General features: G+C 41.3%; 2 protein-coding genes across 3 annotated transcripts in view; both read right to left on the bottom strand.

Annotated features, from left to right (window-relative positions):
- LOC308090038 (H-2 class II histocompatibility antigen, E-S beta chain-like) overlaps positions 1-378 on the bottom strand; it is a 99,920-nt gene extending 99,542 nt beyond the window's left edge. The window contains exon 1 of the mRNA XM_080435066.1: positions 331-378. The gene's annotated coding sequence lies outside the window, so the exon portion shown is untranslated. The remainder of the gene's footprint in view (positions 1-330) is intronic.
- Positions 379-3,763: 3,385 nt separating this feature from the next.
- On the bottom strand, positions 3,764-24,553 carry dapk2a (death-associated protein kinase 2a). Of its 2 annotated transcripts, XM_080435017.1 has the most exons (11): positions 24,449-24,553; positions 20,587-20,716; positions 15,753-15,974; positions 14,226-14,364; positions 13,762-13,891; positions 13,152-13,227; positions 11,067-11,219; positions 9,092-9,137; positions 7,752-7,904; positions 6,163-6,369; positions 3,764-4,268 (listed from the first exon to the last, which is right to left on the bottom strand). In XM_080435017.1, the coding sequence occupies exons 2-11, from the start codon at positions 20,667-20,669 to the stop codon at positions 3,918-3,920; spliced, it is 1,560 nt and encodes a 519-aa protein (XP_080291143.1). In that variant the 5' UTR covers positions 20,670-20,716; positions 24,449-24,553; the 3' UTR covers positions 3,764-3,917. The 2 variants fall into 2 exon arrangements, with proteins under 2 accessions (XP_080291143.1, XP_080291144.1); XM_080435018.1 differs by lacking the exon at positions 15,753-15,974.

Below are 24,553 nucleotides of genomic sequence, written 5' to 3'. Positions count from 1 at the left end.
TGCACATAATCATATATGGGATATAGCTGCTGCTTATAAACCTTATGTCTCCTCATGTACATACTGTACCTTATGCACCTTATGTCTCCTCATGTACATACTGTACCTTATGCACCTTATGTCTCCTCATGTACATACTGTACCTTATGTCTAACCTTATGTACATACTGTACCTTATGCACCTTATGTCTCCTCATGTACATACAGTATGTAAATATCTTTGTTTAATTCATCTTTTATTCTCTCCTTGCCCCCCCCCCCGTCTTCTTTTCTTTCTCTTTCTGAAAATAACTAAAACGATGGAGCTGCACAAAAAATAATTCCACCCACTTCTTTACACCTTTAACCTGTGATGTGACAATAAAGATGATTCTGATTCTGTTGAAGAGAAACACAAGAAACAAAGAAAGTAAAATGTTATAATTAATTAAAAGCTTTCAGATGAGACATGATGGGAGGCTAAAGGTTAAAGTTAATCACTTCAGATTGAATTGATTACAGATTATTTAAAATATGAATAAAATAAATAATGTCTCCCATGTAGTTGCTGTTGGAGGGCAACGGGTGGGGGGTTCCAATCCACACCAAACTTTACACAAACACTGTTCAGGTCTGGTAAGAGAATAGTCTCACCAAATAAACTGAATGTCACACATATGGTTCTACAGCAGTGTTACACAGTGTTTAACACTTCATATGGACAGAACTCAGAGACCATTGGATTGGAAGGCTGTGCAGTAAAAGTCTATTTAGTCTATAAATTTACTTTTACTAATTTATAAGCTAAGGTGTTCTCACACAAAGGAGTCACATTTGACCTCCTAACTCAACCACATCTTCTTGGTCAAAGGTCAAAGGTGACATCTTGGAGCATCAGAGTGGTTAAAGGTAGCCTGGGATCAAATACCATTTTCAGGTTTCTGGTCGGGTCTGGAGTGGAAATAACTTTACGTCATCAGGCGGCCGGAACCCACGACCGGAACCTCCAGCGCCGTGCGCCTCCAAAATGATTCCCCTAGTTTAAAACTTGTTTAGTTTGGTATAATCGTTTAGTTTCTTTTGGTATAATAATGGTTTGGTATGTTCATCTTTTATTCTAACTCGTAGCGTGACTAGTGAGACTAAACAAACTGATTCACATTATGTGGGGAACAAAAACAATGTGACACCAACCGGAACCAACCACCGGAACACGATCCCCCCCCCTTTTTTTTTTGTAAACCGGATCACAGGGCTCAGTTTTAGAATGAATACCAGGCTTTCCTCCAACCTGCTCATCAGAAGCAGTTAGGGGTTCAGTGTCTTGCTCAAGGACACTTCAACATGAAGCCAGGAGGAGTCAGGAATCAAACCGGGAACCTCTGTTAACTGAACTCACAGACGCTCCTCTAATCCAAGCCTCATTACATCTCACTGATGAAACCATCGTGTCATGTGATCATATAGTGTCACATGAGAGGTGTGTGTGTGTGTGTGTGTGTGTGTGTGTGTGTGTGTGTTCAGCGTTGCTGGTAAAATGCTGTTCATGTTCATTAACATCAATCCAAGCCTCATTACATCTCTGTGCTGAAACCATCTAATGTCTTTAAAAACACACTGGTCATGTGATCAAAGTGTCACATGAGAGGTGTGTGCGTGTGTGCGGTTGAACTCACCACTGAAGCTTCTGACTGGAAACTCAAACTTGAATTTCACTTCCTGATTCACTCAGCAGCCAATCAGAATTATTCTTTTATTAATCATCACCAGTTACTAGAGAGACATGTTGATGTCAACAACCTCACAGACTGTACATAATTATGTATTTATTTATTTATTGTTTGTTTTATTTGACTCTTGTTGGTAATGTCAACGTGTTGCTCAAGGCAATAAGGACACTTTAAATCTTTACAAATCTGACAGACAGACAGACACACAAAATACACTGTTTTGTGTGTGTGTGTGTCTGTCTGTCTGTCTGTCTGTCTGTCTGTCTGTCTGTCTGTCTGTGTGTGTGTGTGTGTGTGTGTGTGTGTGTGTGTGTGTGTGGTGTTGAAGCTTCCCACTGGAAACTCCCAAAACATTAATTTCACTTCCTGATTCACTCAGAGAGAGAGAGAGAGAGAGAGAGAGAGAGAGAGAGAGAGAGAGAGAGAGAGAGAGAGAGAGAGAGAGAGAGAGAGAGATTGTTGTCACATGATCTAGAAGCTTCTATCACTTAAAGGACAAGACCACTTTGGTAGAGGTTTGGGTTGTGTATTTACCTTGCCATGATGTAACTCCAAAGGTGGACAAGAAATCAAAAATAATTGCTCCATTGATTAGAAATTGATAATTCAAAACATGCTCCTCATTGACTTACATTGTACAGTGAAACATCTCTAAAAGTCACTCTGTTAGCACGTACACGAACACAAACAAAGCTGATTCAGACAATATGGAACATCACCAAACCCAGTACTGTTTGTTTTTTAAATACAAATGTCAACTTCCTGTTGATTTTACTATTATTTATTAGGAAGAAACCCGGACTGGGTCTGTAGATCCGGATATTCAAATAGTAAAATGCATTCAAATTTAAATGTTTATCTTTTCTTTTCTGAAGCGCCCGCCGTGCCGACGCTTCAGAGCCAGAGGAGGCGTCTACCTTTATATGTCTATGGCTAGAAGACCCTGATACCTGAAAGAATACGCCCAGCAGGGCAAATGCGAAATCTGATTGGTTAAAGAACCTGACAATCTATATATCGGCCCCATTCACTTCAACAGCAGGTGGATTCAGTTGAGATTCTAAAGGCCTCACGGTGGAGATTTTTACCCGGAGACAACACAAGAAAAAAATCTGATTGGTTAAGAAAAAACAGGCGCTATTTTTAGACCTGCACAGAATGGAAGCGGCGCGTCGGCGCATCCAGTCTGACTGAGAGACAGTGCAATGACGGTAGCGAAATAAATACAACATGTTCGTGAAAAAGAAATATATATTATGAAATACAAATGTCTGAATCAGCCAAGTGCAGCAGGGCCAGCAGAGAAGGCTTTGCTGGCCCTGACGGCTTGCCACTGGTTAAAGGCAGGGTAAGTGATAAGATGAGATCATATATTGTCTTGTCATTGAACAGGGAAGTAAAGCTGTTAGATAAGTTCACCTTTATTTTATTATTAACTTGATGTACATGAATGAATGAAAACATTATTGCAGACATGTTTTCTTGAGTAGCACAATTAAAAAAATATATATTTTTATTTTTATTTATTTTTTGGGGGGGGGGGGGGGTTTCTGCCTTTATTTGGATAGTACAGTGATGGCAGGACAGGAGACAGGGGGTGACACGCAGCAAAGGCCACCCGGCCATCGGCGCCCCTTGAGTGGTACTACTGATATTATATACAATCTTAAGAGTTAAATTAACACTGAGGATCTGACAGTGTAGATTGGGGTGTGCCAGAGAATTAAAAACTGGTATCAAATGGGGGTCCGTGGTCTAATGCATAACAACCTGGGGGTCCTTGCAATAAAAATAAAAACAAGTTTTTTTTCTGGGGACCCCCTGGAACCCCTGGGGGTCCCCACATTGAGAATTATTGATATAAACCAGTGGTTCTCAAACTTTTTCACGTCAAGGACCCCTACATTTTTCATGTCAAGGACCCCTAAACCCCTAAGGACCCCATCTGAAAATATTTTGTAGCAGGAACCTCCCAGAAGAGAAGATTTGTGTTAAAAAATAAAACATAAATCTAAATTATTCAAAATATTCCAATACCTTTAAGATCATTATTATTTTTCAAAAATAACTTTTATTTAAATCTTTATAGCCAACATATAAAATATGGATAAAGTGGTTAAAACGATTGTGATGCTGTGTCAACACATTTAGCACATTGAGAATCACTGATATATAAACAATAATGTGACAGCCGTCGACCAGGCCTCATCATCTCTGCTGTCCGGCCTCGGTCAGGTCCAGGTTGATGCCAGAGGACAGGAGCTCTCCACCGCACGAGCGGTTCAGCAGCTCCTTCAGGGCCTCGTTCACCTCGTTGTTGTTGAAGACCACCGCGGAGAAGCTGCAGTTCGGACCCCCACCACCACCCCCACCACCACCTCCTCCTCCTCCCCCATCCCCCCCCGCGGAGGAGGGGGGAGGGGGGAAGGAGCCCAGGGCCTCCTGCACCCACTTCAGCTCGTTGCTGAGCTCGTGGCGCAGGGCGTCGAAGTGGCTCCGCCTCTCCTGGTAGCGGCCACTCACCGCGCCGAGGCTGACGCTGAACGCCCGCATGTCGTCCTGGAAGAGGAGGTCCGCGGTTAGAGGACGTACACGGGTTAAGCCCACTGATCCATTGTAACAAATAAATACAAAAAGAGAGATTTAAAGGAGTAGTTCACCCCAAAAATTACTTATTTTCTATCAATTACACAACTCTATTTTTATTTTTTTGCGTTCCTGAGCCAATATTTTTTTTCTTACATTTTTATCCCACGATTTTGCAACCCCATCTTTTTCCCCCAGTGCCAATTGTCTAAGTAATCCTGGGCGCTATACAATCCCACACTCCCTTCAATGCATGAGAGCTAACAAGCCTTCTTATCTCCCGACAGTGGGGAGTTTCCCCGGTAGGACGTAGCGCGTGGAAGGAACACGTTAGGCAGTATAGAGACCAGGATTACTGCATGTTTTTGAGTTCCCATGCAGCTATAGGCTCAAATATGGAGTGTGTTGTCTAACCTCAATGTGTCGTCATGGCATCAGGCGCAAACAAATCACTCAGCTCCATATATGGCCACAAAAGGGGGCATGCCCATATATGGCCATATACTGATGACATCAGGGATCTCCATATATGGGCATAAAAGGGACAAGGACTGACGGATAGATCTCCATATATGGGCATATCAGTCGGATCGGCTGTGCATCAGAGGTGTGAGGGGCCTCTAGTTTTCAGAAATAACAGACCTACGTACAAGTGAGCTTGTAGATTGGCTATTTTCACAACATTGTTGTACGACACAATATAAAATAACTTAACTCATTCACTGCCAGAGTTAAAACATTTACATAACATTTTTTTTTTGTTGCAAAAAGTGGAGGGTATGAAATCACGGATCTGTGAGAGTGAGTACGCACAGTGAATGGCCCTGACGCCTCTGATAATCCATATTATACAACAGGTAGTTCCGACCAAGCAATCTGATTGGTTGAAATAGCTTTCTAGCCGTGATTCAAACCAGCATCATATCACGGGCCTAATCACATTAAATAAATCACTCCGCACTGCAGTCCGCACCTGATTAGACCATAAAGCGCACAGCTGTGCTGTGAAGTCACGCTGTCCCACGGTAGGAAAACAAACAGACAGTAGCCTGCATAGCTTGACCCACTAGCCTGGTAAACCCTCCCTTTCTCAAACGGCCGAGCCTATCAGCGTCGTCGCTCATTGTTCTGTGATTGACAGCTTACGTTGGCCAATCAGGTGGCGAGTTCGAGTGAGCCCAAAACACGAACGGCAGCCATCTTTTTCTTGTGCGGCCAATTCTCCGCTATTTTTTTACTTCAAAAAGCTCTCTAACTTCTATTTTGAGGCACGGAATTTACTTATAAGATATCGTTTGGATAGAATTTAGTTGTTTAACTTCATATATGTGGTCAATTAATCATGACAAAGCCTATTTAAAAATAAAAATTTAGAGAACCGGTAGGGGCGGGCAGTAACACCATTCTATCCGAATAAGGCAACCCATTCTGGGCACGGCCGTCTCAAAAGTCCCGTCACATTAGTCGTACGACGGAGCATATAGCCCACTGGAATTTCATTCCACTGCGCACTTGATAGCTCGGCTGTGTTGATGAGACGGTGCCTCTAACTCAAAGCGCTGCTACTGGGACTATTTAATGTCTCAGTGAAAAACTCTTCTCTTTACAGGGAAACGGATAATAGCGAAACATTTTTATTATGAATTGCTCCACAATATGAATACATTTGGATGTGTTTTGTTGGTAACTGTTGTATAATCGCAATATTACACTCGAGGGTGTGCTTTACCTTACATTATTGTCACTTCTGTGATGCGGACGCGGAACTCGGCTGCGCCTCGTTCCTGGACCGCATCACAGGCGTGACAATAATGACGGTAAAGCACACCCTCTCGTGTAATATTGCTTAAGTGTTTCATCTCTGTACCTGCAGGCTCCTCTTCATGGCCTCCACCTTGCGGAACTCGTAGCGGATCTGGGAGAGCTCGTGGCGCACACCCTCGCTCTCCTCCTTGTACCACGCCTCCTTCTCGTTGTAGATGGACACCATGGCGTCCATGTCCTCCTGCAGGGAGTCGTGGGCCAGCGCCAGGCTGCTGAAGGAGCCCTCCATCTGCCCGATGTCCTCCACCACCTGCATGGGCACGGGGGCATTTTCATGGACTTTTAGTCATATAGTCTTTTTGAATGAAAGTCCATTTAGTTTTAGTCAAGGTCTCACTTCTATTTGATCTCTTCTCCACTAATATTTTCATCCATTTTTGGGCGGTGTAGCCGCCCCTATAAGTGGGGTTGGGACACCTCATTAGTACACATTTGCTGTACTGTGATTGGCTCATTAGTACACCCCTAGCTGTACTGTGATTGGCTGACTCTATTGGCTGACTCTATTCAGCACTGTGATTGGCTAGCGAGACACATGATGACATTAATAACCTATAAATAGGACTATGCACTTCAAAAAAAAAATATTTTTTAAAGTGAGCTTCCATCACTGTGATGACCACTGTGATGACCACACCGCCCACTTCACACTGGGTCTTATTTTTGGGCGGTGTAGCCGCCCCTATAAGTGGGGTTGGGACATCTCATTAGTATTAGTTTCCTGCACTGTGATTGGCCCAGCTGGCCCAGTTAGCTGTACTGTGATTGGCTGACTCTATTGGCTGACTCTATTCAGCACTGTGATTGGCTAGCGAGACACATGATGACATTAATAACCTATAAATAAGATTATGGACTTCCAAAAATGTTGGAAGTGAGCTTCCATCACTATGATGACCACTGTGATGACCACACCGCCCACTTCACACTGGGTGTGATTTTTGGGCGGTGAAACCGCCCCTATAAGTGAGATTTGGAAAAATTTACATTTTCCTGCGCTGTGATCTGGGCCCAGGAAATTTGTACAATTATCCTGCGCTGTGATTGGCCAATCACAGTCTATTCAGGACTGTGATTGGCCAGTGTCACATGACACATGTGCATAGCCCTATATAAGAAACCATAACTTGAAAAAAACCAAAAATTTGTTTTTTTCAAGTTATGGTTTCGTCCATCATAAAGAGTGTTTCAATAAATGTATTTATCTTTTGTACATGATTGGTTGACTCCATTCAGTATTGTGATTAGCTAGCAAGACACCGCCCACTTCACACAGGGTGTGATTTTTTATTTGTTGACGAAATTGCCAATATAGTCGTATTGTTTTGGTTCACGATAGTTTTAACACATCGAGTGCCAGAGTTTTTAAAAACAGGGTACATCCAGTGCCAGCGTTTATTACCGTTTACGCCGATCGTTTTAGAGCAGCAAAAGCCTCCACGAGGACCCCCCCCCCCCCCCCAAAAAAAGTGCCATATATCGTATCGTGAAATTAGTGTATCGGCACACCCCTAGTCCAGAGAGTTAAAAGGGTGTTTCAAATCTTTGCACGCACGTGCATGTGCATGTGCGTGTGCGTGTGCGTGTGTGTGTGTGTGTGTGTGTGTGTGTGTGTGTGTGCCTGCGCAGCACCTGGGCGAAGCGCTCCATGTTGACGTAGGTGTTGTTGGGAGGCATGCTGGAGTGACTCTTGATGGTGTACTCCCTCAGCCTCTTGGTCTTCAGCTGTCTGCGCTCACGTTTCTTGGTCTCGCGGGCCTTGGGCTCCTCCTTGCATTCGTTGGACTGTTAAAGGTCAGAGGAAAAAGATGGAGGTTTACTGAATGTAAATGTAATATTATTGAAACCTTGTATGTTCAAACCACGCCCCCAGAACCCAGAGGTTGCATTGAAGCGCATTTGGACATGCTGGCCATTCATAGGTACTGCAGCTTAACCCATTAAGACCTGGAACGCATCTGTGTCACTTTTTGATTTGAGCTAAAAAAGCATTATTTTACCCTTGGCTATTCAAAAATAGCAGATCTACAAGCTCGTAGCACGGCCGTGCTACGAGCTTGTAGATCTGCTATTTTTGAAAAATGTGTACAAATCTTTGAATATATTGTTTTAAAGCGAACATTTTTAACTCAAATCTTTGCTTCTGGGGGTCCCTGGAACAACATACATATCATTTTGGGGGTCCTTGACATGAAAAAGGTTTGAGCACCACTGATATAGAAACATATTTTTTTTCAGAATACTGTTGGGATTTAGGAGACATTTGTAGAATCGGCTTCAGGTCTTAACGTAATTAAAACGACCTGGGCCACTGTCACGAACGAGCGAAAACGGTTTCGACCAATGGGCTCGACTCATCAGCTTGCGCACAGGCTTGCGCATGAAGGTGACGCAACACGTAACGTGTCACAGAAGCCCCACCCATCACATTTCACAACCCGTAAGCAGGGGTGATTTAGGACCCTGCGCTGGGTGAGCAACTCAATGCAAGTGGATGGGCGAGGATTCCCGGTGCCCTCTCTATTATTTTTAACTCTATGGTCCAAACCTGTTACTTTACAAGAAATGGAGAAAAAAAAACCTGTGTTTCAATGGATCCAATATAGTTATTATTTAGTCACAAGTTATTATAAATACGTTTCATTGTACAGACAGACTTAACCACTTTCACGTTCAAAATGTTTCAAAAATACAGAAAATTGCAGATCTACAAGCTTGTAGATGAACTTGTAGATTGGTTACTGCCACTATTGTTTAAAATAATTTGAAAGTATAACATTATTAAGGATATGGCCTGGTTTGGCCATAGTATGCTACATTATCTATTTTGATTATTGGTGCCAGTCATTTCATTGTATATTTCAATGAACAAATTAAACAGACATAAATGGTCAGATCTCTATGCAGTCCATGACTAATATGGACTCATGACGATGAAACCGTGTGGATGTGAAACAGTGTTGTGTTCGTACCTTTATCCATGGATGATTCAGAGCATCTTGGATGGTTAACCTTTTCCTGCAGGAAACAGATGCATAGAATGACCTCGATTACCATCCTTATTACTTATAGTGATCATAGTTATAGTGACGCAGTCATGTTCTGGCACACAGTAGCTATTATACTGTTGATGTGCATATTCCCATCCACACTATTTATGATAAAACCCACATTGACATAATATTCTCCTCTGAAACCTTGTATCTCCATATTTACTTTGTATACTATGTTGTATGAGAGCATTGTGCAAAAGAAGCCTGTCTACAAGCTCACAACGCGCTGGGTTCCTTTTAGGCTAGCGGTTAAGGTGTTAGGTTGTGTCTCTTCCCACGCGAGAAACCCTGGTTTGAATCTCGGGTGTGACGCTGATCTTGTGACCTTTGCACTGAGATTGTCAACCTCTAGGCCGGGATACAGCAAGACTGCACACAGACCAGTGCACACGGTACACATACATACAGAGGTACATTTTTATGAAGGGCCGTCTGAACCAGGGCCCATGCAACTTTGATGATGCATTTAGTTATACTTATGTTAACTTTATGAACTTAAAGGAGAGATCCGGCCATTTTAGGTAGTGTGTCTGATGTGTCGCTAATCACTCACCAAACATACAAAGGAACGTTGAATTTTTCCAGATCTGCCCCTGTTGTCCATTCTGCAGACCCCTTACAGCGGCATAATGGGAGACGTGTGTAAGAGTGAAAATCGTCTATTATAACCGATGCAAAGTTAGTTTTTTCTCTACTAATGCTCATCGTGGAGTCTCATGATACTCAAACATGTGCTGAATGTCGCGCACGAGCTACCGTTCGTGCAGAACGAGATGACGCTGGTTGCTTGTTTCTCTCACAGAACCTGGCGTCTGTGAGAGAAACAAGCAACCAGCGATCTGGAAAAATTCAACGTTCCTTTGTATGTTGGTGAGTGATTAGCGACACATCAAACACACAACCTAAAATGGCCGGATCTCTCCTTTAACATTAATACCTGGAACGCATCTGTGTCACTTTAGATTTCTTTGGCTATTCAAAAATAGCAGATATACAAGCTCATAGCCGCGCTACGAGCTTGTATATCTGCTATTTTTGAAAAATCTTGAAAAAATATTTTTTACATTTTTTTCAAAAAACTGTTAGGATTTAGATTTTTTTTAAAGAATGGCCTCAGGTCTTAATGGGTTAAATACAAATACATTGGACATAAAAAAGACAATAGAATTGTAATACTAGTCATTAAGCTACTAATATAGACTGAAGTAATTAAAGCTCAGTCTATAGCAATAATCAATAATATATCAGTATTCTGATATTAACCTGTGGGCCGCATTAAGTGAAGGTGGGGGCATGTGGCCCCTGGGCCGCCAGTTGCCCATGTATGGTCTGAACTATACACTACACACAATGTCATTGTTACTGTGAATTGTCTTTATTAATGTGGTTGTTTTTCTTTTTCTTTCTTTCTTTCTTTCTTTCTTTCTTTCTTTCTTTGCTTTTAAGGATTGTTCCCTTCCTTGCCTGTTGCAATGTCTCTGATAATGTATGGTGATGGCAGTAGGGTGCAAAGACAGTCTTACTTTGGGTTAATGTCAGGCTAAACCCCAGAGCTCTGTGCGTTTTGCTGATAGCAGACCAAACCCCATCCGATCACAATGATGTAGCTGTGCAACATTATCTATCTGTCTATTAACACACTCTGACATGTGACACCCCCCCCCCCCACCCACCACCACCCTGTACCCTGTGCTTATGGTATCACAATGTGAACACTTTTTAGAAGGTTTTAAATATATATATATTTTTTAAATAATGTTTTTAGAGTATATATTCATGTTATATTATAAAGATTGTTTGCCGATTATTTGGAGGCCCACTTGCAATACCCTCGTAGCCCACCAGAGGTCCCCGGCCCACAGGTTGGGTGTGAAAGGCTGCCCTAAGCACTTACATCTTATCCCTCTCCAGCAGCTGTCTGATGAATCTCTTGGCCAGTTCGCTGGTGTGGCCGAAGAACTCCTCGTCAAAGTCGTAGTTTATCGCCGAGATGTTCTTCAGCGTGTCCTGCTTGGTCTCCCCGAGAAATGGCGACGCACCACTCAGTCTGAAACGGAAGATTAGAGGGTTTTTAGTATGATGTGCTCCTTTTAAAGTGCTCACACCCACAGCTAGGGTGACCATATATTCAGCCCCTCAAACCGGGACCCTTGAATCAATGTGCACATTCATGCACGTTCCTGCACGTGCACATGAATACGATACACACCATAGCATACAGGCAACAATGACTGATTGACAAACATCAGCCTCAGTGTTGAATTCAGACACGCAATGCATTAATTCATGTGTTCTGATTGGTTTAGGTGAGCATGTTCACATGATAAACCACTGAAAACAACTATTATTATTTTAATTCTGTTGAAAACCGGAACAATTGTGTAGTGAATGTTGAAAACCGGTACATATACAGTAAGTAGTCAGCCTACTATCACCTAGTCTTAGTCAAACGGAACCCGAGTTGCAACTGTACATTTTATTTTTACTCTACACCAAATCTCTGTGCCATCTCTGTTTTTCTTAGTGTCGATCGGCAAATGTTGGCAAAGTTCCCCCAAGAATAGAGATGCTGGGGTTCATGTGGTTAAGAACATACCAAGGAGTAAAGGACTGGCTCCCTTTCTGCCAAAGGGTTGATTTGGAAATACTACTGTTGGTCTATAAAGCATTGAATGGTTTGTTATCTTATGTTTCACCATGAATCCTCCAGACCTCTCAGGTCATCTGCTCCACCACATCACTCCACTGGCTTCCTCCACACATTTCATTGGTTTTAACATCTTACTGTTAGTTTTTTAAGCCCTAAATTAAAACATGATTTTTATATGTTTTTGCCCCTAAATGCCAAAACTAGAGCATGGAGCAAATAATTATGTGAAATATTGTCTCTGTCGGCTGGAAATATAGTATATTATTATCATCATTATTATTATCATTATATATTATTATATTATGTCCAAAACAGTTACTTTTTAAGATTCAAATTCAAAAGCATCAAAAGTAGCAGATCTACAAGCTCGAAACGCGGTGTGAGCTTGTAGATCTGTTACTTGTGATGCTTGTGTGTGACGCTGTAGTATGATGTTAATATACGAAAAAACACATAGTTAAAATATGGAGATGAGAGGTTTCTGCCTGACAGCAACGATATAATATTTATGTTAGTTTCATCCAGTTCAAATCATTGTGATGGGGTGATGATGTAATAATTAGGATGTAGGTGTCAGGTGATGATGTCATAGTAAACTCACAGGATGTAGGTCAGGGGTGATGCAACTTTGATGACACAGAGGGCCACTTTATTTCCACTCCAGAGGGCCACATTGCATATACTGTGCAGAAACCTCTTTTTGTCATATTTTAACTTTTTTCGTAAATTAATGCCGTACTACAAAAAATAGCCGATCTACAAGCTCAAAACGCGTCGCACTGCAACACGTTTTGAGCTTGTAGATCGGCAATTTTTTCTACTTTTGTGTGACATAGAATGGCGAAAATAGTCAAAAATAGTAGATCTGCTATTTTTCAATTGGAATCTTGATTTTTTTTTTTTTGCAATTTTTTAAATTGGAATCCAAATTTATTTTGGTGCTATTTTTTAATTAGAATCCTGAAAAAAAAAATGTATTTAATTTCAAATGCATTTAGTTATACTTATGTTGACATTATGAACTGAAATACAGTACAAATACAAGACAATAGAATGTTAATACTAGTCATTAAGCTACTAATATAGAGTAATTAAAGTGGGTCATGTTTGCATGTTTGGAATCATAACAGCTGAAATTAATAATATATCACTATTCTGATATTAACCTGCGGGCCGCATTAAGTGAAGGTGGGGGCCACATGTAGGCCCCGGCCCACCAGTTGCCCATGTATGATGTAGGTGATGATGTCATAATAAACTCACAGGATGTAGGTGATGATGTCATAATAAACTCACAGGATGTAGGTGATGATGTCATAATAAACTCACAGGATGTAGGTGATGACTCCGATGCTCCACATGTCGGCCTCCAGACCCAGAGGCTCATAGTTGACGATCTCTGGTGCTGAGGATGGCAGATGGCGAGGACAATACATCAGTTCTACTGTAGCGTCCAAGGTGTAAGGTCTTAGGTGTAGGCCTTAAAGGGCAAGACCACTGTGGTAGAGGTTTGGGTTGTGTAGTTACCTTGCCATGATGTAACACCAAAGGTGGATAAGAAATCAAAAATAATTGCTTCATTGATTAGAAATTGATCATTCAAAATCTGCTCCTCATTGACTTACATTGTACGCTGAAACAGATCTCAAAGTCACTCTTTTTTAGCACGTAAACGAACACAAACAAAGCTGATTCCAACAATATAGAACATTAATAATTAATGTCATGAGACCTTTAAGAAGAAGAAAAAGATGCACATGAAACCACACATACAGGAACTATATGTGACACTTTAAAACCACACAACCCCACTGTGAGGTAACCTGAACATACAGACATTCTAAAGGTTACATAGCAATGCAAGAACTACCACTAATAAATAGTGTATATTCAAATGTATTCTCTCTTAATATAATCTCCGAGCTGTATTATGACTGACCCACAAACTCAGGTGTTCCGAAGATGTTCTTAAACTCAACGCCAGCTTCTATCTTGTGGGCGAGTCCAAAATCAATGAGTTTGATCCTTGGCAGGGGAACGTTCTTGTCCAGGAGCATGATGTTCTCTGGCTAAAGAGCACAAAGCAACAGCATGGTTTACTGAGGGTCGTGAGGGAGACAGGTCCATGAAAACAAGCCCAACAGAAGCGACTATAGGCCACATGAGCACTTTAAAGCTATACATACATCGACTATTTGAAAATAGCCGCTCTACAAGCTCACAACGTTGTGAGCTTGTAGAGCGTCTATTTTCAAATAAATCTTGAAAAAAAGCGACAAATGCGGAATATTTTAAAAACATTTTAACAACACAAATGGTACGGCGGTACCGAGTGCCACGCTATGAGCTTGTATATCTGCTTTTTTTGAAAAATTGTGAAAACACACACACACACACACACACCTTGAGGTCAAAGTGTGCGATGTTCCTGGAGTGCAAGTAGTGAACTCCTTCTAAGATCTGTTTGATGAACTGTGTCGCCTCCTCTTCACTTAGAGACTCCTTCTGGGCCAGGAAGTCAAACAGTTCTCCTCCAGAAACCCTGCAACACGCACACACGCGCACACACATGCACACACACACACACACACACGCGCACACACGCACACACGCACGCACGCACGCACGCACGCAATGTAAGTCAATGAGGAGCATATTTTGAATTATCAATTTCTAATTAATGGAGTAATTATTTTTTATTTCTTGCCCACCTTTGGAGTTACATCATGGCAAGGTAACTACACAACCCAAACCTCTACCAAAGTGGTCTTGCCCTTTAACATCACTGCCAGGATGTGCAAAATCACCAACATCTGTTCGCCGAAAATATAGCAAAATATAACCACGGACCCCCATCTGAAAATGTGTTGTGCCAGATTTGTTCCAAAAAGTTCAAAAATGCCGCGCTGTGAGCTTGTACATCTACTATTTTTTGAATAGTTTGCCAACGTTAAAATCTAAAATGACACAGGGCATAGCAGTGGCGGCCAATTTGTGTTTCCACAGATAGAAAACTCATTCATTTTTCCCATAGAGATTTCCGAAAATATTTATATTAATTGTTTTAAGCCTGGAACCAAAGCCATCCAGACTCCTGGTGAATCATGAACATAAAACATTTGACTCTGTGTCAAAAAATGCGTATTTATTATGTCATATAATTAAATATTTAAATATTTTTTGACACAGAAACATATGTTGTATGGTCATGATGATATATATATGTTTTTGTTTAATCTGTAGCACCACAAAATGGCCGGCACTGCAATGCCCTATAGCATTGGCTCTCAAACTTTTTCATGTCAATAATAAGTAAGTAGGTCGGGAGATGGCTTATTGTCGGTATCAGCCGAGTAACACGCGGGAGTCTGTCCCCGTTACAATGCGCTAGACCCCTGGGAGATGGATTGCTGAGGTGGAGCGCCACACCTATCCTCAGCTCCCAGTACTTACCGCACGACTTACCGCACCCAAGCCGTGCTACTCATGCGCTTGGTTGGCGGTGCCCGGGATCGAACCCATGACCTTGTGGTCTGAAGGCGAGAGCTCTACCGACTGAGCTACCCGGACACTCATGTCAAGGACCCCTAAAATTATATGTATTTGGCTGCAGAACCCCCCCCCCCCATCTCAAAATATGTTGTTCCAGGGACCCCCCAGAAGCAAAGATTTGAGTTACAAATGTTCACTTTGAAAAATATATCAAATATTTGCACAAATATTCACGATTTTTCAAAAAATATCAGATCTACAAGCTCATTTGTTGGTGCCGCACTATGAGCTTGTAGATCTGATATTTTTCAATAGCCCAAAGTATAAAAGGTTAAAGCGGTTAAGATCATTGTGATGCTATATTAACACATTTTTGCTGGGGACCCCCTGGTACCCCCCCCCCCAAGGACCCCTGTGGGTCCCCGGACCCCCGCTCACAGCTCCAGGATGAGCACCACGTCGGTGCGGTTCTCGTAGACGTCGTGCAGCGTGACGATGTTGGCGTGCTGCACCTCCCGCAGGATGTTCACCTCCCTCTGGATCTCCTCCCTCCTCACGCCTCTCAGGCTGGCCGAGCTCTGGCGCTTCTTGATGAACTTGGCGGCGAAGGGTCGCCCCGAGCTCCTCTCCACGCACTGCTTCACCATGGCAAACTGACCACTGTGACACCACACACACACACACACACACACACACACACACACACACACACACACACACACACACACACACACCAGTGTTGAGCTCCTCAACGCACTGCTTCAGGCACGTGCACACATAGACATCAAAGGGGGCTTGAGCCCCTGCCCTTTTTTTCCTGTCTGTAAAAGTGCCCTCTCCAGACCATGAATGTAGCACTTACTACTATGAAAGAAATGAAAAGGCCCACTTTCCATGCCACACCTGAACGCAGCATTCAAGAGAATTGCCTTTTCCAAACCCTCCTGAACTTGAATGCAGCATTTTATGCTGAAATAATTGCATCTCCAGCATTTGCTTGAATCTTGATTACTTAGTTGAGTGCGGCATCGCGCACCGGAAATAGCCGATCTCCAAGCTCACATCGTGTCGCAGCGTGCCGCGTTGTGAGCTTGGAGATCGGCTATTTTCAAGATTTTCATGAATTCCAAAATAATTTCAAAATAATTTCTTAAATACATAATAAAAAAAGAAAATCCAAGAAGTAGTGAAAATAGCAGACCATTTTCACTACTTTGGGTCCCGGGGAGACGTAAACATTCCCTTTTGGGTCTCAAGCTAAAAGGTTTGGGATGATTACAGACATGCTTCTCAAAGTGAGGTCTGGGAAGTGGGAACCCCTATAGGGGTCCCTGAGGGGGTTCCAGGGGATCCCCAGCAAAATGAGGAACTATTTAAACTACGGCTGGGGACTTGACCATATATATATATACAATATATTCATGGACTTGATCCTGCTCATGTAGGTTAGCGTTGTTGTGAGCTTGTAGATCTGACCAAAACAAAAAAATCTCCATGAATTCTAAACTTCATGGGGTGTAATTTATAGAAAATAAGTGATTTTTTTTTTAATGAACTACTCCTTTAAAGTGGTTAAACTGATTCTGATGCTATATTGACTAGTTTTGTCAGGGACCCCCTGGAACGCCCTCAAGGACCCCTGGGGGGTCGAGAACCACTGCTCTAAAGCTATTTCCACCACAAGCCAACTAACAGGTCTATTCATAGCGCTATGCTAATTCTGTAGCCTCATGATAACTTATGACTGGACTCCAACACCCCCACACACACACACACACACACACACACACACACACACACACACACACACACACACACACACACACACACACACACACACACACACACACACACACACACAGTTGCGATGCCCCCCCCTACTTCATTCTCCTCTTTTGTATATATATATATATATATATATATATATATATATATATATATATATATATATATATATATATACAGTATATATATATATATATATATATATATATATATATATATATATATATATATATATATATATATATATATATATATATATATATATATATATATATTTTCTCTCTCTCTTCATACCAGTAACCTGAAAGCTGATTGTATGACATTCTGTATAGTAGTGTGTATATCTGTTTGTCTCTTATATGTCATCATGATTTGTGTGCATGGGGTTCTCATCTTAAACAAGCTGCGTGCTTAATGAGGGTTCCAGTTTAGTAGACCTTGTATTGTGAATTTGTACTTCCATGTACTGTTATGTACTGTCATGTACTGTTCTCATGTCTTACTAAATAAACTACATCAATCAATCAATGCCACGCATTGTGAGCTTGTAGATCTGCTATTTTCAAAAGATGTTTACAATTTGAAAACTTGAATTGGGACTTTCTGCATAATGAGTACTTTTGGTACTTTAAGTACATTTTCATGCCAATACTTTTGTACTTTTACTCAAGTACATTTTGAATTCCGGACTTTTACTTGTAACAGAGTATTTCCATATTGCAGTATTGATACTTTTACTTAAGTAAAAAATGTGAGTACTTTTTCCACCCCTGACAGGGAGTCAGCTGTAGTGTTGTGTTAGGTTGTCAGAGGTCACATGACCGTGTTGTGACAGCTGCATGCTCAGTAAGACAACACTTCATCACATCACCGTGCACGGAAATAGCCGATCTACAAGCTCACAGCGCACTGCACTGCTGCCACGCGTTGTGAGCTTGTAGATCGGTGCAAGACACTGGCGCGTAACTGTAAACCAGGCTTCCTCATTCTATTCAGGACTCGGCTAAAGATAGATAGCACCCTCCTTCCTTTGACACAGCATGTGTGTGTGTGTGTGTGTGTGTGTGTGACACAACACACACACACACACACACACACACACACACACACACACACACACACACACACACACGCACACACACACACGCACACACACACACACACACAGCACCCCTGGGTGCTCTGCAGTAGAATGGAGATCGTTTCATGAGCACAGAACTAAGCAGAGGACTACGTTGATTCTTTAAAACATTTGTATGGGTCGCGGGTAAATTTACCCTTTTTTCTCGTTACCTACATTTTCCTACACACAAAAACATAAAAAATATAAATAAATAACATAATCTACAAAAAAAAATATATAATTTTTTTCCCCCCCACACATCGAATAAAAAAGTCTCCGCCAGGTCAGGTAGGTTATTATGGCCTCCTGGTGGCGCTATAATAGGCCAATGTGAAAAGGGTGCCATTTCTTCTTAGGCCTTTCACAGCAATCGGACACTGCGTTCATGATTTGAGGCATTTTGTTCCAAAAATGTGGTTTGCTAAAGTAGACCTGCTGGTGGTCAAAGTGAAAAGTAAAAAAAAATAAAAAAGTATCCCACGATTTTGTAACCCTTATTTTTCACCCGGTGCCAATTGTCTAAGTGATCCTGGGCGCTACACTCCCCTCACCAGCCTAGGGAGGCCAGGGCCGAGCTCATGCCTCCTTCAATGCATGAGAGCCAACTGACCTTCTTGTCACCTGACAGGGGGGAGTTTACCCGGTTAGACGTAGCGTGTGGAAGGAACACGTTATTCCAACCAGTTCCTTTCCCCTCCATCAGGCGCTCCGGCTGTCATGGGGGAGGCGGTATAGCGACCAGGATTACTACATGTTTTTGTGAGGGTATTAACTACCCTAGGAGACACGGGGAGAACATGCAAAATCCACACAGAAAGGCCCTTTCGCCAACCCCACCTAGGGTATGGGTGCTGATGACGCGGAGGAGAAGACACGCCCCCAGCGCCCACAGCGTCCCCGGTGGGAATCGAACCCAGGACCTTCTAGCTGTGAGGCGACAGTTTGCGCCACGTTGCCCTCCAAAGGAAGGCATTTCTATGAGCTTGTAAATGTCTTCGGGTAGATGTAACCTCAGATCAGATCAGTATTAATAACAAACACACCTGGGGTGACAGGGCTTTTTCAGTTGCAGCCCCCTCCCTTTGGAACCCACTCCCACCTCACATCAAGGCCCACCACTCTTGCCGTGTTCAAAGCCTCCCTCAAAACCCACCTTTTCAGACTTGCTTTCCCTGCCTAACCCAAACCAAATCTCCCTTTCTTCCTCTTAGTCTTAGTTTATTGTTTTTAGCCTTTTAACGTTTTTCTTTTCTTTTGCTCCTAATAAAATAGTTTTTAAGCCGTTTTGTAAAGCGACTTTGGGTACTAGAAAAGCGCTATATAAGTCTGATGTATTATTATTATTAATAAAAAGACCTTTTAACATCTTGGACTGACGCTCCAACATGAGCTGAAAGAAAGTGAGGACATGCTTTTCGATAGAAAGCCTCCCAAATAACAAACATACACACTAAACACATGACCTCAGCACTTCCATTAGCAGCATGAAGCGTCTGTCATTTTAGATTTGAACCACTTTAACCATTATCTTATACTTTGGGCTATTCAAAAATAGCAGATCTACAAGCTCATAGCGCGGCACAGAGTGCCGCGCTATGAGCTTGTAGATCTGCATTTTTTTTTTAAATCATGAAAATGTGTGCAAATCTTTGAATATATATATTTTTAAAGCGAACATTTGTAAATCAAATCTTTGCTTCTGGGGGATTCTACAAATGTCTTCTAAATATCCTAACAGTTTAAACAAAAAAATATAATTATGTTGCTATAATATCAGTGGTTCTCAAACTTTTTCATGTCAAGGACCCCCCAAAATTATATGTATTTGGCATCGGACCCCCATCTCAAAATATGTTGTTCCAGGGACCCCCCAAGAAGCAAAGATTTGAGTTATTTTTCTATTTATTTTTCAGATTTGCACACATTTTCACGATTTTTCTAAAATAGCAGATCTACAAGCTCATAGCGCGGCACTCGGTGCCGCGCTATGAGCTATAGATCTGCTATTTTTGAATAGCCAAAGTATAAAATAATGGTTAAAGTGGTTAAAACAGATATGCGTTACCGGTCTTAAAGGGTTAAAGTCTGTGCTTGCTTTTCACTGGTTTACCTACAATCAGGTCACAGTCTCAGAGATTCACACAAACGATGAAACCGTGAAAACCTCTCATTTTAAGAGCTTTATATTATTTCAGAAATAATTGCTGAATTATTTCTTATTCTGCCGATTAAGACACAAGTTCTAAACCTCCTTTTTACATCAGATATACAGCCTATTCATCCACTGCCTCTCACAGTAGTTACAAAACAACAAACACTCTGACAGAACATTCTGTGTTTTACAGTTCAGACTTTAATGATTACCTTCCCAGTTCTTCACCGATGTCATAGAAGTCCTCCACTTTCTGTTGTCTGAACGACGCCATGCCTGCAGTCCTCACTGACATCAATTTAGAATGATGTCCTTATCATCCCTGAGAGGTGAGGGGTCACCCTGGGAAAACATAGATTAATAAAGATTAGTAAGAGATTAGCAACAAAGATGAGAGAAACGCCTGTGTGCTCTTGTTGAATTGTCCAACAAAGGGTTTTCCAGTCAGGTGAAAAAACAACAAAGACAATAAACAAGAAAAAAGCAACACATTTGCAGTGTGGCAAATAACATGAAACATTCAAAGCTCTTAGTTTTCCCTTTCGATTACTCACCCCATGGAGACTTGAATTCATGGATATTTTTTAGTTTTTGTCTCATTCCTAAGCCGATCATTTGATGACCGGCAGCGGTTCCGGTAGGAGACACAAAGAGTCTCCTTTGTGTCTCCTACCGGAACCGCTGGTCATCAAATTATTGGTTTAGGAATGAGACAAAAACTAAAAAATATCCATGAATTCAAGTCTCCATGGGGTGAGTAATCGTTAAAGAAAAAAACTGGGTGAACTATCCCTTTAAGCACCCGTAGAAAACATACAATAAAACTCTACATACAGTACACTGTGGTTGGTTAGGGAAGAATTTGCACTTTCCTAAACTTTAAAAATATCTAAACGAGATCAGTTCCTTAAAGGGCCACTTCTCCCATTTTAAACATGTCTTATACAATTGGCCCTCACCAGACCCATAGAGATAGAGTTCTGACACTAGCGTTCACTTCATGGGGCCATGCAGGTCTTCCACATAGCCGTCTATTGGTGACAAAGCCCTAAACCGGAAGTTCATGGAATGCACTGAAGTCTACGGCTCCTTGTCACTATTTCCAGTTTACAGGAACCACGTGACCGGCCGCTGTTTCTGCCCTCCTCATTGGCGTAACTCTCTAATACAAGGCTCTGCCCAGGGGCCAGTTGCACAACCTCACACTAAGTTCAAACTTAGCCTAGTTATAGCTTAAATGGCTTTTAAAAAAAGCCATTTAACTCATTTAGCCGGGAAAGTATGTGTCATTTTTTGATTTCTTTGGCTATTCAAAAATAGCAGATATACAAGCTCATAGCACGGCACCGAGTGCCGCGCTATGAGCTTGTAGATCTGCTATTTTTGTTTTTTTTATGTGAAATGTGATATATATATATATATATATATATATATATATATATATATATATTTTAATATATCTTCAAAGATTTGCACTCATTTTCACGATTTTTCAAAAAATAGCAGATCTACAAGCTCATAGCGCGGCACTCGGTGCCGCGCTATGAGCTTGTATATCTGCTATTTTTGAATAGCCAAAGAAATCTAAAATGACAGAGATACTTTCCCGGATTGAATGTGTTTAAGCTACAGTATAACTAGGCTAAGTTTGAACTTAGTGTGAGGTGGTGCAACTGGCTCACTAATGCTCATTGTATGATGGTTATGCCATGTCCGTCTACTCACTCTGTGTCTCAGAGGAGGGCTGTGGACAGTTCAGAAACCTGCCTACCAGTGACATCATCGATGGCAGGTTCGGTCATTTCAAACAACATTTCAAAATGTATTATTATTTTGTAATGAATGCAAGACAAAGTGGCTTCTATTTCAGCATTCTAACTTTCCAGGAAGAGAAATGTTGTAGTTTCTGATTTATTTTTTTCTTCTTCTATTAGCTTGGAATCCTTCAAATCAACAGGAAGTTAACATTTTCATTAATAGAAAATAACAGTACTGGGTTTGGTGATGTTCTATATTGTCTGAATCAACTTTGTTTGTGTTCGTTTATGTGCCAAAAGAGTGACTCTGAGAGCTGTTTCACTGTACAATGTAAGTCAATGAGGAGCAGATTTAGAAGGATCAATTTCAGATCAATGCATTGATTTCTTGTCCACCTTAATAAAGAAAAACATCACATGGATGCAACTGGGACGTATCATTAGTGTTGTAGCCTGGGGTCATCGGGTGTTTCGGGTCTCGCAACATACAACATACACCCTCGCCCAGGTGACCCAGCCGTTGATCATTTAGATTTACATCATGGCAAGGTATCTACACAACCCAAACCTCTACCAAAGTGGTCTTGCCCTTTGAGTACAAATGGACTGGTGTGTAACTCTGACAGTGTACAAATGGAACCAAATGGACCCTAACAGTTCCATTTGGTTCCATTTGTATAATCTCAGAGTTACAGACCTGTAAGGGTCCATTTGGTTCCATTTGTATCATCTCAGAGTTAAGGTAAATATCCCTTTTGTTTCCTACATTTTATGCTTAATTATTGTTTCAAAACATAAACCAAAAATATATATGTTTCATGAATTAAAAACTAAATTTTCAAAATAATTTCATAACTAAATAAAAAAAAAATCAAAGAAATTCCATAAATTGTGGAGAGAAAAAAACGTTGAAGTAGTCAAAATAGCAGATCTATACAAGCTCACTAATGCGTCGTGAGAGGCGTTGTGAGCTTGTAGATCGGCTAAATTAACTCTGGGGGAACCTCCCAATAGAGCACCTAAGTCTGACGTAATTTACTCATCCTACCTGGGTCGCGGTTTATTTTCCCCCATTCTGAATCCCCATAGACGTGTTTAATATCGCGTCAAATAAGAACTGTGTTCCAAAAATAAACAAATGACCCCGGCGGTTTGACCCATATGGATATGAAGCATCAACTGATGGTGAGAAAACGATAATGTTACTTCCGCCGAATTAGTAAAACTTTCACCAGAAACAGACCGTATCAAATATGAGTGACTGACTATCATAAACAATACAGAACCTCCTCCCTGACAATATCGCAGAGACAGTTTGTTTATTTTTGGAGCACAATTCTCATATGAGACGATTCTAAGACGACCCAATGTTATTCTCCATAGAGAAATTACTTCCACGACCCAGGGGATGAACGAGTGACGTCAGGACTTCTACTACGTACTCTATAGAATGTGGATAACAGGATGTTGGCCGTTAGGTCCCGCCCTCAGCCCTCCACTTCCGGTCCACGTGTCTTTGTTTACATTCCTCACATTCCTAACTCTACACGCTGTAACAGGAGCTCCTGACAGATTGAGCTGCAGAGCTCTGAATCTGTCTGGAGAGATTACTCTTGTGGGTCTCTTTTGCTCTGACGTCTATAAGTAGCCTACCGTGTGTAGCCTACTATATCAGAGCTACAAATCATTAACCCACAGCATTTGACTGTGTAGTGGACAACAGGGGTCTAACATCATAATGTTATAATGTTATTATTAATAATAAATGTAGGTATACTCTGTTATAAGTAGAAGTCCCGTATTCAAAATGTACTTGAGTATAAGTACAAAAGTATCGGCATCAAAATATACTTAAAGTACCTAAAGTAAAAATACTCATTGTGAAGAATGTCCCATTTCACAAGTTCAAAATGTGATGAAAAATCTTTTGAAAATAGGAGATCTACAAGCTTACAATGCGTCACATTGCGAAACGTTGTGAGCTTGTAGATCGGCTGTTTTCAAATGGCCTAATATATATATATATATATATATATATATAAATATATATATATATATATAGGGCTGAAGTGGTTAGTGTGTTTTGTAATAATAATACAAATCTACAAAGTAACTAGTAATATAATTGTAGTGGAGTAAGAGTACAATATTTTCCCTCTGAGATGTAGTGCAGTAGAAGTAAAATTATTGAACATTGTAAATACTGAACAAAGTAAAAATACCGCACAATTGTACTTAAGTACAGTACTTGAGTACATGTACTTAGTGACTTTCCACCACTGACAATAACAATATTGCAAAAATAAAAGTCTCTTACCGTGATCCTGCGGACGGACGGAGTGTCCTACTGCTCAGGGACACTTGTTCCCTGCACACACACACACACACACACACACACACACACACACACACACACACACAC

Source organism: Gymnoscopelus braueri (assembly GCF_963280865.1).
Source record: "Gymnoscopelus braueri genome assembly, chromosome: 1".
Classification (NCBI taxonomy): Eukaryota; Metazoa; Chordata; class Actinopteri; order Myctophiformes; family Myctophidae; genus Gymnoscopelus; species Gymnoscopelus braueri.
This window is presented reverse-complemented; position numbering and strand designations above follow the sequence as displayed.

Excerpts from the sequence above, each read along its gene's own strand:
- dapk2a (XM_080435017.1), bottom strand. The coding sequence starts at position 20,669 with ATGTCAGTGAGGACTGCAGGCATGGCGTCGTTCAGACAACAGAAAGTG. Across the intron at positions 7,905-9,091 it reads TGAATCATCCATGGATAAAG|TCCAACGAATGCAAGGAGGA; the intron begins GTACGAACACAA and ends GACCTTTAACAG. Across the intron at positions 4,269-6,162 it reads CCATGAAGAGGAGCCTGCAG|GACGACATGCGGGCGTTCAG; the intron begins GTACAGAGATGA and ends CTCCTCTTCCAG.